This window comes from Erinaceus europaeus, chromosome 15 (assembly GCF_950295315.1).
Source record: "Erinaceus europaeus chromosome 15, mEriEur2.1, whole genome shotgun sequence".
NCBI lineage: Eukaryota > Metazoa > Chordata > Mammalia > Eulipotyphla > Erinaceidae > Erinaceus > Erinaceus europaeus.
The window spans coordinates 74,320,161-74,336,718 of NC_080176.1; the positions used below are offsets into that span (position 1 = coordinate 74,320,161).

The 16,558-nt window shown below is 45.9% G+C and overlaps 1 protein-coding gene across 2 annotated transcripts; it reads left to right on the plus strand.

The window, feature by feature from the left end:
- Positions 1–222: 222 nt before the first annotated feature.
- GRP (gastrin releasing peptide) lies at positions 223–16,162 on the plus strand. 2 transcript variants are annotated; one of them, XM_007529019.2, is made up of 3 exons: positions 223–496; positions 7,753–7,979; positions 15,777–16,162. In XM_007529019.2, exons 1-3 carry the CDS (start codon positions 358–360, stop codon positions 15,828–15,830), a joined length of 420 nt encoding a protein of 139 aa, XP_007529081.1. In that variant the 5' UTR covers positions 223–357; the 3' UTR covers positions 15,831–16,162. The 2 variants fall into 2 exon arrangements, with proteins under 2 accessions (XP_007529081.1, XP_060028326.1); XM_060172343.1 differs by having other exon boundaries at positions 226–496; positions 7,753–7,998.
- The last annotated feature ends 396 nt before the right edge of the window (positions 16,163–16,558 follow it).

Here is a 16,558-nt window from a genome sequence, read left to right on the forward strand (position 1 = left end):
GCAAATTGTGTTCCAGCGAAGGCGTCGAGAATGGGGAGAATTTATCTAATGTGGGGAAGGTTGGTGGTGGTGGGGAGGATCAGAGTACACTCAGCCTTTTCATCACTCGGCGGGAAGATGGATGGTTTTCGAGGACACTTGTCCCAGAGCAATGGCTGGTTAGAGGGAGACGTCAGAGCGCTCGGGTCCTGGGCGGATGAGCCCCCCAGCCCCCCCTCCTGGGCGGGCATATAAAGTCGGGCTGGCAGCAGCTGCGGGAGGAGCTCTCCGAGGTGCTGACGGGTCCCTGCCGGGCTGAGCTCGCTCTCCGCCAGGTACGCAGCTCCCCGCTCGCCCCGCAGTCCGCCAGCCGGGACCATGCGCGGCCGCGGGCTCCCTCTGCTCCTGCTCGCCCTGGTCGTCGGCCTGGCGCCCCCTGGGCCCGCGGCACCCGCGCCGGGAACAGGGGGGCCCGCGCTCACCAGGATGTACCCCCGCGGCAACCACTGGGCAGTGGGTGAGTGTCCGCGGCTCCCCAGTCCGGCTGGAGGGGACCCTGGGGTTCGGCTTTGGGGGGGGGGGGTGTTCGGCTTGCTCCCCCGTTTCTATCCCCCCACCCCCATCAGGTCTGTCTCTTAAAAACTCCATTCCACCCCTTCCCCATCTTGGGAAACCCGGGTAGTTCCCCACCCCTCCGCAAACCAGACTGCTCCCGACGTTCTTTCCCGTACTCTTTGCTCACTCGCCAGCACGCAGCTCCCATGGGGGTGGTGGTGGAGGAGGTGGCCTTCCCTTCACACCCCCACCCCTGACGGCCTCTTCCAGTCCCTAATCTCAGCCCAATCTGGGGCGGCTGTCTCCTGGGGAGAGACTTTGGGGAGCTGCGTCCCCGAGCGCTCCTCCGAGCCCAGGCCCGGCCCTGCCAGTGCCGGGGCTGCGTCCTTGCGCCCCGCGAAGCCACAGGTGAGACCCCCGGACCCGCGCGCCCTCCAGGGCTTCAACTCCGCTCAGCCAGGGGCGGGGAGCCGGGCTCTGGGGGGTGGCTCCCGCATGGTCTCCGGTGTCCTCCTGCTTTTTGCGGCGGGTGTCTTCCCCTGCCCGGTCCTCCCTGTACCCGGTTCTCCCTCTGCCCATCCTGCAGTCTGGGCGCATCCTTTGTGCTCTTTCTCCACCTCCCTGTCTGCTCTCCCCAGGCCCCTGCCCCTTCCTCTGGCCGCATGTCCTGTGCTTCAGGCAGGGGCTTGTGGACTAGTTCGTCCGGATCCCTGAGGAGGGGGTGTGGCCCGCTGCTCTGCTCCTTTCTCAAACTGGCCAGGTACTGGAAGGAATGCTGGGACGGGGAGGAATCCTCTCCAGACAGTGTATGTGTGTGTGTGTGTGTGTGTGTGTGTGTGTGTGTGTGTGTGTGTGTGTGTGTGTGTGTGTTTCCTTATCCACATCTACGTAGAAGTGGGGGGGGGTGTTGGGGGGGGTTCTGTTGGCGAAAATAGTTGTCATTGCAGAGGATCCATAGTTTCTTGGAGCTCAAGAAGAGAAAGGATGTGGGGACTGTGGCCAGAAGGGGAGCCCTCAGCTTGGTGTTGTGAGAGCTGAGTTGTAACAGAGTGGTTTTCACTGTTAGTAAGAGAAGCTTGGCCAAGTCTGGGCAGCCTCAAGGGATGAAAATCTTTGAGATGCCCAAGAGACACCCTGGGAACTCAGCAGTCTGAGAGGGGTGGATGACAGTGAAACCCCACCTCTGTTTCAAGAGTGAAGACTCTTATGAGATTTTAAAAGAAGCCAAGCCTGAAATTGGTGCTCTAAAGGGTCTTCTTTGAGCTCAGAGCAACTGACCATTGTCCCATGCAGCCACCAGCCCATGGGCTAGGAGGATGGAATGAAATGCCAGGCTTCCAACCTCCTGTAGCCACTCCCTTTTTGTCTGCTAAAAAAGACTGGTTGGGTAACTGATAACAGGATTGTAAGAGAGCTGGTTCTGAGGCTTGAATTGAGTTACTCTGGGAGTACAGCTAAGTTTTCTGGCTTTTAACCACTCTTTGTGAGGGTGACTAGTCATTTCACCCCAAAAGTAAACTACTGACAAGTGAAGGCTCACGTTTTCTTTCTTTTTTAAAAAATATGTATTCCCTTTTGTTGCCTTTGTTTTATTGTTGTAATTATTATTGATGTCATTGTTGTTGGATAAGACAGAGAGAAATGGAAAGAGGAAGGGAATACAGAGAGAAGAGAAAGACAGACACCTGCAGACCTGCTTCACCACCTGTGAAGTGACTCCCCTGCAGGTGGAGGGGGGGCTCGAACCAGGATCCTTACACCAGTCCTTGCTCTTTGCTTTGTGCCACCTGAGCTTCACCAGCTGCACTACCGCCCAACTCCCTCACCTGTTTTCTTTAACAACTAGACATTTTTAGACATTTGCATTTGTTTTATTTTACTCTTTTTAATTTTTATTATCTTTACTTATTGGACAGAGACAGCCAGAAATGAGAGGGCAGTGGGACATGAAGAAAGAGAAAAAGAGACACCTGCAGCCCTGCTTCACTACTCACAAAATTTTCCCTCTGCAGGTGGGGACTGGGGGCTCAAACCCAGATCCTTGCACATTATAACATATGCACTCAACCACCAGCCGGCCCCCATTTTACTTAATAGAGACAGAGAAATGAAGAGGGAAGGGGATAGAGAAGGAGAGAGAGAGACACCTGTAGTCCTGCTTCACCATTCTTGCAGCTTCTCCCCTACAGGTGGGGAACAGGGGCTTGAACCCCAGCCTTGAGCATGGCATCGTGTGTTCTCTTCAGAGTGCACCACGGCCCAGCCCTACATTTTCTTCTTTGTTTTCAAACATGTGTTTGATACTTTTTTTTCATTTTGATGAAGAGCAAGGTGAAAGAGGTGAAGTAGAAATAGCATTTGGGGGGCGGAGGGTAGATAGCATAATGGTTATGCAAACAGACTCTCATGCCTGAGGCTCCAAAGTCCCAGGTTCAATCCCCCGCACCCCATAAGCCAAAGCTGAACACTGCTTTGGTAAAAAAAAAAAAAAAAGCATTTGGGTCTAAACATGATGCTGTTGGGGGTTGGGGTTGGGGTGATAGCATAATGGTTCTGCAAAAAGACTGTCATGCCTGAGACTCTGAGGTCCCAGCTTCTATCCCTAGCATCACCAGAAGCCAGAGTTGAGCAGGGCTCTGGTCTCTATATATCTCTCATACAAGCAAACAAGCAAACAAACAGATAAATACAGTGCTGTGCACAAGAGAAAGTGTGCTTTGCATAGGTATGCCCTCTGTTGGCATGTGAGTATTTCCATACTTGTTTGGCCTTTAAAATGCCCTCTTCCACACCTAAGTCAAGGCTTGGCCACCATGGAAGACCCACAGCTAAGACTCAGTCCTGTCCACAGGGAGGCTATGGTGCTGATTTGCAGGTTTGCTTAGAGAACTGCTCCTGGCACTAGGAACAAGCTCACAGGAAGTTTGAAAGCTTCCTGGATTCCAACCTGACTTGGTGTGAAATGCTTTGTTGGTGTGATCATACAGTGTCAACACTGACACCAGTGGTATAATAGCCCACCAAGTGCTGTCACTTTGGGGTGGAACCTGTGTGTCCTGTAAAGTGGACTTCTGCAACCCTAGTGACCAGCCATAGAACAATTCTGCTTTTGTCTAGTGGCTCTGCCCTAAATGGCCACATATCTTTAAAGCATCACTCCAGGGGGGAAAAAAAAAAAGTTCCCTGGAGGACTCACATTTTGTCTTAGTGAGTGTTTGCCTAAGTGAAGTTACTCCAAGTGTTGATTTCAAGATAATTCATTTATATTTCAAACCACTTGCCTTTTTAGTGACATTTCTAAGTGATTCCAAAAGACAAAAGCTCCCCTTCCCACTCTTACCTTGGCGAGATTTTATTTGTTCTAGGACCGGCCTTTTGTCTCCGCTGGGATCCCTGTTACTATGATATGGACACATAAATGATGAGGGAGAAGAGGTGGCAGAAGAGGTGGCAGTGGGTGTGCATCTGTGTTGCCATGGAGATGACAATGCCAGCTCAGAAGCAAACAGGGCCCAGGGGTGTACTTCCTCGAGGTGCCACAGATGGCGCACTTTTCTTAATAACCAGCCCGTGGATGACAGGCCACCACACACCCATCAAACACGCAAATGCTGAAATTCAGCCTGGAGGGCCACTTTGTCCCTGCCTCTGCCCCTCATTTTAGAAAACTCCATACAATTACTCAGGAATGACAGAAATGAAAATCATCCTCCATGTCCCGCCACTGGCAATAATGTTTCTGTGATTTCCGGTGTCCTATCTAAAAGGCAGGCAATTAGGGAGGGCAGAAGTGGACCAGGGTCATCCGGTTCTACTCCCCTCATTCTGACTCAGTTTCCTCCATATACATAAAGACCAATGCTTCATCTCTTCCTGGGGAGTTATGCAAAGTCATAACTCCTACAGCTGTGGGCAAGGGTATTAAGTGGATGGAGTCAACCAGCCAGATATTTGAGGAGGTGATGCCTGCGGCTTCTAATCCTCCAGTCGGGACAAGGTCTTCAGTAAGATCTTGACATGTCTTGTCATGGGTGACATGCCAAGGGCTCAAGCCATAATGCAGACCGACTTTGTAACTCAACACCGAGTTGACTTATTTTTTCTGAGTCACATAATGAGTCGTGATCTACATGATCCCAGTTCCTTCTGTATGTATGCATCATAACATCTTTTCCTGGACCCTACTTACCCTTCCTTAATTCCAGAGCCCAGAGTGATTTGTAGCTGCTTTATATTCTGAGGGAGTTCAAGGAAACTTCAAAGCAGCATAACTTGGGGTCTGGTTCCGATCCTAGAGTTATGTTGTTGTTGTTGCTGCTGCCATTGTTGTTTATTTGCTGGTTTTGCTAGTGAGAATGAAAGAGACCACAGCACCAAAGATTCCTTCCATGTGGTGGGGGCCAGGATTAAACCTAGGGTCACACACATTGGCAGGACAGCACATTATCCAAATGAGCGATTTCACTGGCCTTTGACTCTAAAGTCTTTGCTCCCATGTGTGTGACCATGTCAAGTCTTATTTTCCATCAGACTGCTTACAGTACAGATCAAATGAAACCATCCACATAGAAGCAACTTAGAAACTGTGAATAGCAGAACGAATGTCAGCACTCAAGTCTCTGTCCATGGACAAGAGGCCTCTTTCTACCTGAAGTGACTGAATTGTTACTGTCAAATGTTACTCCTGGGAGCTTTGCCCTGAACACTTTTCATGCCAGTCAGTGTTGGAATCATTACAAGCCCTTTCCTTAGGAGTTTGAAATTAAAGACACTAGAGTTTTATTAATAGTAAATGATGTGAAAGTGCTATAGAACCCAACTGGTTAAGTGCACATAGCGCAAAGCACAAGGACCAGCAGAAGGATCCCGGTTCAAGCACTCAGCTCCCCACCTGCAGGGGAGTCGCTTCACAAGCGGTGGAGCAGGTCTGCAGGTGTCTATCTTTTTCTCCCCCTCTCTGTTTTCCCTCCTCTTTCCATTTCCCTCTGTCCTATCCAACAACAATGACAACAACAATAACAACAACAATGATAAACAACAAAGGCAACAAAAGGGGGGAATAGCCTCCAGGAGCAGTAGATTCTTAGTGTAGGCACCAAGCCCCAATAGCCTGGAGGCAAAAAAAAATTTTTTTAAAAGGGATAATGTCAAAAAATCTCTCTCTCACTCTAGCTCTCTCTCTTCTCTCTCTCATCAATAAACATTCCAAAAAAATGTAGAACTTTTGTTTCCTGCTCATTTTGGAACCCAGGGCTACACTCACAGAGCCCCACTTGGCTTTTTTTTTCTTCTTTCTTCTTCTGCCAAAAGTCATCACTGAAGCTTGGAGCCTGCAAGCTCCACCACTTCTGGTGACCACTTTCCCTCTCTCTTTCTTCCTTTCTTTTCTATTTTTCTATTATTTTACTTTCTTCTTCTGCCAGCAAGGTTATCACTTAGTGCCTGCATAAGTCCACCATTTCTGGTGGCCATTTTCAATAGGGACCCAAGTTTAGCTATAACAAAGCACCAAGTACCCTGCATTTGGGAAGACACAGGCACAATGGTCTTTTTTAAAATTACTTTATTGGAGGATTAATGGTTTACAGTCAATAGTAAAATTCTATAGTTTGTACATGTATAACATTCCAACCCCCACTAGGTCCTCCTCTGCCATCATGTTCCAGGACCTGAACTCTCCCCCTTTCCTGCCCCAAAGTCTTTTACTTTGGTGCAATACACCAACTCCAGTCCAAGTTCTACTTAGTGTTTTTCCCTTCTGATCTTATTTTTCAACCTCTGTCTAGGAGTGAGATCATCCCATATTCATCCTTTTGTTTATGACTTCTCTCACTTAACATGATTCTTTCAAGCTCCATCCAAGATGGACAATGATCCTTCTTAATTTATGAATTAATTAATGAATTCCATCCCCTTGGTGAGATTTGTGACATTCTCTCTCTCTCTCTCTCTCTCTCTCTCTCTTCTCTGTCCCTCTCTCCCTCCCTTACAGGACATTTAATGAAGAAAAGATCACAAAGAGTCCTCTTTATTTCTTCCTTCCTTTTCTCTTCTCTTCTTCTGCCAGTAGGGTTTTCACGGAGGCTCAGTGCCTGTACAACTCCAGCACTCTTGGATATTTCTCCTCCCTTCCTTTTTCTCTTTCTGATAAAGGTAAGAGATAGAGAGTGACAGGGAGAGGTACAGAGAGAAAGAGAAACACCTGCAGCACTGTTCCACCTTTCGTGAAGCTTCTTCCACTCCCCTGCAGGTGGGGACCAGGAGTTTGAACCCAGGCCCTCGCACATGGTGGCATGCATGCTAACCGAGTGAACCACTACTCAGTGCCCCCCTTCTACGTTTTTATTGATCTGGCATCCTGCATAGCAGATTTTATTTATTTATCAAGACTTTTAAAACCATTGGTGGGGGAGGAGGTGGTGAAGATCACATGCTGGGCTTCAAACATGCAACGCTACATCCCCATCCTGTAAGATTTTCTTTATTTGCACAGCAACCCTGAATCCTGGGACCCATTGCTAGACTTGGACTGACCGTCTTCAATATCCAAAAGGAAATTCTGCGTTTATGAGATCCAGAAGTGTTGGTCTGAACTTGTTTTCAACAACATACTTTAACCACCATAATTCCCTGGACTCAATCTCAGCTAAAGCTCTAAGCAAGCTTAAGTGAAAACTTTCTTCCACGGAATTGTGCTACAGATAAGAGTAAAGCAATGCCTTATTTTTTTTTTTAATCACACAATGAAAAGCGTGGAGACTTTCATTTTCAGGAGCGACTCAAAATTGGCTGGGGAGTTTGTTGAAGTCTCGCCATTCAGTTGGCAATTGAATTCTGCACACGGAATTGGCAACAGAATTTTAGTTATGGAAGGTTCCGCAGCTTTCATGCAGTCCAACCTGTTCCTTTTAGGGTTGATAAAATAAAGATGGGGGGGTTTGCTCAGTGACCTGGCAGGGGTCACTTAGTTAGTTAGTGAAGGTACCAGGAAAAGAGCCAGGGCTCCTGGCTTGCAGCCTGAACCCCATCTAGCTCACTGTACATTTTCAACAGGGTCCTAAGTCTAACTATAACAAAGCACCAAGTACCCTGCATTTGGCAAGACACAGCACTGGCACTGTGGCCCTTTTAAATTAATAAATTAATGAATGAATTCCATTCTCCCCTGGGTGAAATTTGTGACATTCTCTTTTTTGTTTCTGCACCCCCACCCCACAGGACATCTAATGGGGAAGAAGAACACAGAAGAGTCCCCATATAGTCACCAGGGTGGGAACCTGAAGCAGCAGCTGTTGGAATACATTCGGTGCCAAGAAGCCGCAAGGAATGTGTTCAACCTCATAGCAGCCAAGGCCATCCTAGGCCACCAGTCACCTCCTCAGCAGTCCCTGAGCAGCCGCCAGTCTACTTGGGGATCAGAGGAAAACAGACATCACCTTAAAGATGTAGGTTCAAGACACAAAGGTACATTGTGGCATTGGTTGGGCTGGACATTCGGAAGGGGCTTAGAGGCATTTGGAGAGTTGGAAGGAGAAAGAGTTTGAACAGTATTAAAAAAAAAAAAAAAAGAACTGTCTAAAACATAAGACTTCGGCTTCCGTCAATACACACTAGACACTTTGCAGGCTGGCTTTTCCTCTAACATAGACTATTCCCCTAAAATAGTCTAAGATAGACAATTTTCCTCTAAGATAGACTTTTTGAACATCAGAAGGGTTGTTGGTTCCAACCTTCAGTTTAAAGGTTTTATTAGCAGCTACATATTGATGGAGTTTTTTTGTGTTTTTTTTTTTCAATTTCCCAGGTCCTATCATAAGAAGATTTTGATAGCAAGGTGTAGTCATCCTGGGACTCTTACAGATAAAGCTTAACTGTAATGAATCTCACTGTGAGAGCGTATTAACAGATGTCTGTAGAAGAGAGAAATTTTATGTGCTACCTTCCTGCACAATGGTCCACCCTCATATTTACTCTAAGATTAATGGGTTCATGTCTTGTCTAAGTATTTCTCCACTTGATCCCAGCTAAAGTCAACTGATTCACCCATGTATATGGTTTTAGAGAGGACAGAGGGAAAGTAATGACACCACAGGGCAATGTTTAGATACAAGAGGAGAAGGAAACAAAAGGGGAGGGAGGGTGAGCTCTGTCAGAAGAAAGCAAGGGCTATTCAAAGTGACATGATTCCCATTAACTTTTGGAAAGTCTCCATGAAATTTATGAAAAGGTGGGCTGGGGAGACAGCATGATGGTTATGTAAAAAGACTTTCATGCCTGAGGCACCCAAGGTCCCAGGTTCAATTCCTCAATACCATAAGCCAGAGCTGAGCAGTGCTCTCATCACAAAACAAAACTAAACAACAAGGAAATTTATGAAAAGGCAAAAATACAAGTTGCAATGATAATAGTCACAATAGCATGTACTTTAAAAAAAAAAAAACTTTTACAGGACCCGGGCGGTAGTGCAGCGAGTTAAGCGCATGTGGCGCAGAGCAAAGGACCAGAGTAAGGATCCCGGTTCGAGCCCCCAGTTCCCCACCGCAGGGGCATCGCTTCACAGGCGGTGAAGCAGGTCTGTAGGTTTCTTTCTCTCCCCCTCTATGTCTTCCCCTATCTCTCCATTTCTCTCTGTCCTATCTAACAATGACGACATCAATAAGAAAAACAATAATAACTACAACAACAATAAAAAACAATAAGGGCAACAAAAGGGAAAATAAATAAATATAAAAAAATTATTTAAAAAAATTTATAATTCATATTGTTAGTCAAGCCCAGTCTTCTAAATAGGAGCCATAACAACATACTCCGCAGACCATCGTGCAGTCTACAGAGTATTGATTTCATTTACACGTAGGCACGTATTCACAGTGCCACGCCTAGAAATGACCGACTAGTTTTATTGAGAATTTGCCAGACACTCTGAGAGAGGCAGGTCTTTTCCGTTTTCTTGGCAATGCCCACAGCAGTCTGAAGAGGGAGATTCTAACGTTTTCTTTATTCTAGAGGTGAGGAAGCAGACATGCAAACCAGGGCACAGTTTGTTTTCTGCAGTGGAATGGCCCCCATTGATCTGAAATATATATATGAAGGCTGCCGGATGCAGTGCTCTTTCTGACAAGAAATAATGATACCTTCCGCTCGGCGAGACTGGGGAGCTCATGCCTTGGCTCTTCCCTCCTGGTTAACTCTGATGGATGACAACCATCCCCCCCACCCACCCCTCATGTAGAGATCCAGGCTGCCTTTGCCAAATCTCACTCAGCTTCTCTGCAGGGAGGTTTTCCACTTCACTGCCCTTTGGTTGACTGGGGATCCTCTGTGCTCAAAGCTAACTGGCTGTTCATTTATTGAATTAGTAGCTTTTAGTACTCAGAGAGGAAATTTGGGCTAAACTAGCCAGCATAGAAATTTGTACAGAAATTATCACAGGAGAAAAAAAAAAAAAGCCAGGGGTGGCAATGCACCTGGCTGAGAACACATATTACAGTGTGCAAGGACCTGGGTTTGAGCCTTCCATCTGCAGGGGGAAAGCTTTGCAAGTGGTGATGTAGTGTTGCAGGTGTCTCTTTGTCTCTCTCCCTCTCTTTTTTAATTATTTAAAATTTATTTATTATTGGATAGAGACAGCGATAAATTGAGAGATGTTAGAGAGTGAGAGAGACACCTGCATCCCTGCTTTACCACTCACAAAACTTTCCCTCCTACAGGTGGGGACCAGGGATTTGAACCTGGGTCCTTGCAAACTATAATGTAGGCACTTAACCATGTGCACCACTACCTGGCCCCACTCTCTTCCTCTCTGTCACCTCCTTCCCTCTCGATTTCTAACTGTCTCTATCCAATAAGTAAATAAATATAATTTAAAAAAATTCTCTGGTGGTCCAGGAGGTGGCACAGTGGATAAAGCATTGGATTCTCAACCATGAGGTCCTGATTTCCATCCCGAGCAGCACATGTACCAGAGTGATGTCTGGTTCTTTCTCTCCTCCTATCTTTCTCATGAATACATAAATAAATTCTTTGAAAAATAATTCTCTGTCCACACCAATATTCCCAGCACTGTCTGGCCCTCTCCCTTCCTTGCATTGGCTCAAACAGCTCTGAGAGCTTGACTGAGACTGCCTTCCCAACCTCTAGTTGGCCAAATCTTTGCCTGATCAACTGCCATCCAACAAGAGCACCTTCTCCATGAAGAGAAATCACCAACACAGAACCCTTCAAAATACTCTTACAAACATTGGAATGGCTTGACCCTCACAGCTCATTCATAACCGCTCCCCACTCCCCAACACACACTGATGTCACTGAATAATAGTGTCTTATCTGCTAACCAAACAGCAATATCCACTTTGTGATGCTTTATTCCTCCTAAATACAACTCTGGAGAATTTTGGAATATTTGGGAACATGCCATTCCTTCTTCTAGCATGGAAAATCTCCTACCATGTTCAGACCCATATTCCTTAAGCTTCAAGTGCTGTTACAAAAGGATGGCTACCCCAAATTCTTCGTGTGGTGGTGGTAGAAGTGGGGTACAGAGTGATAGCTTCGGGGGACACTGTGCATCCATATGCAACCTGAGCTGAAACATTTTGCAGCCAGGCCTTGGCTTTTCTACTACATCATCTTTTTTTCCCTCTCTCTCTTTAGGCTTATTGCTGGGATCGGTGCCTGCACTATGAATCTGCTGCTTGTGGAGGCTATTTTTTCCCTTTTGTTGCCCTTGTTTATTGTTATTGTTGTTGGATAGGAACGAGAAAAATCGAGAGAGGAGGGGAAGACAGAGAGAGCGAGAGAAAGATAGACACCTGCAGACCTGCTCCACCATCTCTGAAGCGACCTCGCCTGTAGGTGGGGAGCCCGGGGCTCGAACCGGGAGCCTTGAATCGGTCCTTGGGCTTTGCGCCACGGGCGCTTAACCCACTGCGCTACCGCCCAGCTCCCTCTACTATATCATCTTCATGTCTTGTTCTCCTGTGCATACATTTTGAAAACTTATCCCATTGAGCTCCCCTTTATTAATTATCCATTACACAAATCCCTGCCACTCTGTGGGGTACATTTCCCAGGAATATGAAAAGCTAATTCCACATTTGTGTAGCCTCTGGGTGGACCCAAACAACTTATCACTTCTCTAGCTTGGGAAATTCTGCCTCAGTGCAAACCTGTGGTCAGGAAAACTGAAGACAACTTAGAAATATTTATTATATATATATGGAGAGAGGGAGAGAGAGAATGTACCACGAGGATATTTCTGTTAGAAACCTAGATCTCGGGAGTCCAGCGGTAGTGCTGTGGGTTAAGCACAGGTGGCGCTAAGTGCAGGTGGCGCAAAGCGCAAGGACCCATATAAGGATCTCTGTTGGAGCCTCTGCTCCCCACCTGCGGGGGAATTAGCTCCACAGGAGGTGAAGCAGGTCTGCAGGTGTCTTTCTCTCCCCCTCTGTCTTCCCCATCTCTCTCCATTTCTCTGTCCTATACAACAACGACATCAGTAACAACAGCAATAGTAACTACAATGATAAAACAACAAGGGCAACAAAAGGGAATAAATAAATAAATAAATATTTTTTAAAAAACTTAAAAACAAGAAACCCAGATCTCTTTCAGTGTTAGAAAGTTTAATAACCTAGCCCTGTATTGCCAGAACTAGCTGTAGGGGGTGTTCAGAGACTGAAAGGCTTTTTTTTTTTTTAATTAAAAAAACCCATTCACACATGCTCTGCTCATCTAGCAATAAAACCTCAAATCCTGTTGCCAGCCCTCCCAGAGCTGTAGTTAGAAGCTCTGAGCTTCTTCCTATGTCTTAATGACACAGATATTATTACCTAATTCAGAAAAGATTTGTGTACATGTGCTCTGAATTGAGGCTGCTAAGTCATGACAAACAAGATCCTGAAGTGTATTAGCAACTATGACCAGTAAGTTGTTGTTGCTGTTGTTATTTTTTGAGACTTCACTGCTTCAGGCTGGGTTTTTCAGACACAAAAGAGAAAGGAAGCAGGAGTAGGGTGGTAGCACAGCAGATTAAGCGCATGTGGCACAATCGGTGTAAGGATCCCAGTTCAAGCCCTCGGCTCCCCACCTGCAGCGGAGTCACTTCACAGGTGGTGAAGCAGGTCTGAGGTGTTTATCTTTCTCTCCCCCTCTCTGCCTTCCGCATCCTCTCTCCGTTTCTCTCTGTCCGACGACATCAATAATAATAATGAGTACAACAATAAAACAACAAGGGCAACAAAAATAAATAAATATTTTTTTAAAAGAGAGAGAGGAAGGATGGAGAGGAGAGAGAAAGAGAGAGAGAGAGAGAGAGACCAAAGCTTGAAGTGGCACTCAGCTCAGTTCCAGGACCTCATCTTGGCCTTCACCATGGGGCTATCTGTGTCATGAAAATCAAAGTTAGGCTTTGAGATTTTTCTGTAATTCTGACCCAGAGGGGTGGGGGTAGATAGCACAATGGTTATGCAAAGAGATTCTCATGTCTGAGGCTCTGAAGTCCCAGGTTCAGTTCCCTGCACTACCATTAGCCAGAGCTGATCAGTGCTTTGGTAAAATATAAAGATAAAATATAAAAAGAGCCTAATTCTGACCCAGTTTATCATTTTCCCCCCCAGAGCACTGTTCAGCTCTGGCTTATGGTAGTGTGGATGATCGAATCTGGGACTTTGGAGCCTCAGGAATGAAAATTTCTTTGCATAACCATTATGCTATCTACCCTCCACACTCCACTGTTCTTTTTTCTTTCTCTCTCTTTTTTACCAGAGCACTGCTCAGCTGTGCTGAGCACTGGTGGTGTGGGAGATTGAACCTGCAACATAGGAGCCTCAGGCACAAAAATATCTTTGCATAATCATTCTGCTATCTATCCCCAACCAAGCTCATCATTCTTTTCAGCTGCGGAACAAGGAGATCCTCTGAGCTTCTGGACATGAAGGAAGAGGCCTGCGTGGGGCAGGGGTGTATCACAGAGGCTGTTATGGGAAGGAAGGAAATGTGTCTGTTTGTCCTAACTTTTTTTTTAAAGATATTTATTTATTTATTTATTCCCTTTTGTTGCCCTTGTTGTTTTATTGTTGTACTTATTGTTGTTGTCATCCTTGTTGGATAGGGTAGAGAGAAATGCAGAGAGGAGGGGAAGACAGAGAAGGGGAGAGAAAGACAGACACCTGCAGACCTACTTCACTCCCCTGCAGGTGGGGAGCCGGAGGCTCAGATAGGGATCTTTACGCAGGTCCTTGAGCTTTGCGCCAAGTGCGCTTAACCTGCTGTGCTTCCCGCCTGACTCCCTTGTCCTAACTTTTATGGGACTGCTCCTACCACCGCCTAGCAAAGCAGTTCCCAGAACAGAGCACTTGATTTGTATTTGAAGTGTTCCAATGGGAGTTGTAAATATGGGCAGAACATCAGGCCACCAAGAGTAATGGGGAAGCCTCTGGCGATTTGACAGCTTCTACAAAAGACTAACGTGAAGTTAGTGCCCTCGGTTTATTTTTAAAATTTATTTTATTTATTCACTTATTTTGGATTGAGACAGAGAGGGGAAGGGCGAGAAAGAGATAGATAGATAGATAGATAGATAGATAGATAGATAGATAGATAGATAGATAGACAGACAGGCAGACTGGCTTCACCACTCGTGAAGCCCTACCCCCAGCCCTCACAGGTGGGAACTAGGAACTTGAACCTAGGCCTTTGAGCATTGTAACATGTGCTCTCTACCAGGTGCACCCCCACCCTACCCTCAGGCCCTCATTTTGAATACAATTCCTCCTCACCCCAATCTCTTGCATCCCTGAACTTGAACTTCCAAGGAGCACACTCTTATTTTCTTTTCCATTTTATTCCCCATTCACTGGAGCCAGATTTCTCTGATTTAATGTTTCGAGTCAAAAGAGGGGGCTCCTCTTTCCCACATCCTCAGTTGGGTATCTTGATGAGCAATGGCTCCCAATGTGAGGCATCTTCATGCGGGCTATAAGCTGGAATGGTGTAGCCTAGGGTCCTGAAGAGAAGCAAAGCTAAGGGGCTTGTGTGGGGATGGACATCCCAGCTCTGGCCTCATTAGCATGTGGCCAACAACAGCTGAGCCCCAGGGAAAGTAATAGCCGACCTGAGAAGTGCAGTAAGTTCTTTATAAGAAGCCAATGAGCGCTCTGGACATCAGGACACTTGACTTACTAGAGAATCATGGAAAGAGGCCAGCTCTGGTCTGAAGAAAGAAGTGTTTCCTCATCCTAGTGGGTGGGGGAGAGGGGGAGGGTGTTACAAAGGGAACCAGGGATTATTTTTAAAACCTTAGCTGCTCATTCTATCTCAGTCTTAGTTAACTAGAACAGAAGCCACCCAAGCAAGCCACCATAAATTTAAACTTGGCAGAAAACCAAATTAGCTCTTCTTCCCATGTGGCCCACACTGCTACCATTTTTCAGTCTGGGTGTTTTGTGTGTAATTGTGTCATTTATAAACTTGCTTTGATTTATGAAAGGAGACACTGGCAAAGCAAGCCAAGTGCTGATTAAGCCCCCTGTTCCCTAATAGTCCCTCTCCCCTGTTGCTGCTTGCAAAGTAAACCATTGAGAATACTTAGATTGGTTCCTAATTGTAGTGAAGACATACTTGAGTAGTCATATTACATTAAGCTGCGATGATGAAAGAGATCCCCAAAATATAGTGAGAAGAGAAAGAAAGAATATTTGTTTGTTTCTTTCTGGAAGGCCATCTATGTCGCTCAAACTCTTTTTTATATTGTTTATATTTATTTATTTTCCCTTTTGTTGCCCTTGTTGTTTTTCATTGTTGTAGTTATTATTGTTGTTGTTATTGATGTCATCATTGTTAGATAGGACAGAGAGAAATGAAGAGAGGAGGGGAAGACAGAGAGGGGGAGAGAAAGACAGACACCTGCAGACCTGCTTCACCACTTGTGAAACGACTCCCCTGCAGGTGGGGAGCCGGGCTCTTGAACTGGGATCCTTAAGCGGGTCCTTGCGCTTAACCCACTGCGCTAATGCCCGACTCACTGCGCTAACGCCCGACTCCCATCTCTCAAACTCTTAGCTGGCTTGGAAGCTTCTAGTAAAACTCTGAAAGCACAAATCACTAAAACCCCATCCTATGGTGTGGAGTTCGCTAGGTAGGAAGTGGCCTTTCCAGGAAGCTCTCAAGTTGATGGTTGGGAATGGAGTCACTTTTAGTATTAGACATAGGTACCACTAACTTGATGTCTACTGTTGTTCAAGATGGCAGACTCTTTGCTCCGGATTCTCAACCTGAAAAAAGGAAGCCCCAGCTGAAGTGACCATGGTGAAGATGGACTATCTCCAAGAAATAAAACACGACTCTTTAAAGACTGTGTTCTACGAGCACCCATTCTGCTGGCCAGTTAACCAGATGTCCTTAGTGCTGAATCCATCACTATTCTTGTATCTTTCAACCTTGACTAAATTGATGATTTTTAAGCCACATCTTTTGGTTAGAACTTGTTGACTGCCAATAATTATCTGAAAAGAGTCTTCCGCTTGACCTGTTTCACACCTAGCCTGTTAGACGCCAGTCCCGCACTTGTTACCCATCACAATAAAAGCTTAAATACTTTTGTCCAAAGGGCAGGAAGTTCTCTTATTTCAGTTCTAAACAGGAGGATAGTGTGAGAGGGATGGATAATACACCTTGACAATTACCTTGTGAGCTCACTGGTAAAGGCAGGCTGCATTTTTACACTTTTCTGTAAGTGGCCTCACTTACTGAGCCCTTATAGTGACTGACATAGAGTCTTTCTAGAAGTTGCTAGAAGTTCATGCTCCCTTAGTCACTACCATTAGATGAATGAGTTTTAAGGTAGAGGCTGCTCTTATTTATCACTTAGTAATTCTCATTTCTTTGGTGTCAGACTTGAGTGGGGACATTGAAATGTTATCAACAGTCTCTCAAGAGTTTGATAAGCTGACAATGAGTGTCCTTACCTGAAAGAGGGACATAGCACAATAGTTATACAAAAAGACTTTCATGTAAAGGACAACTA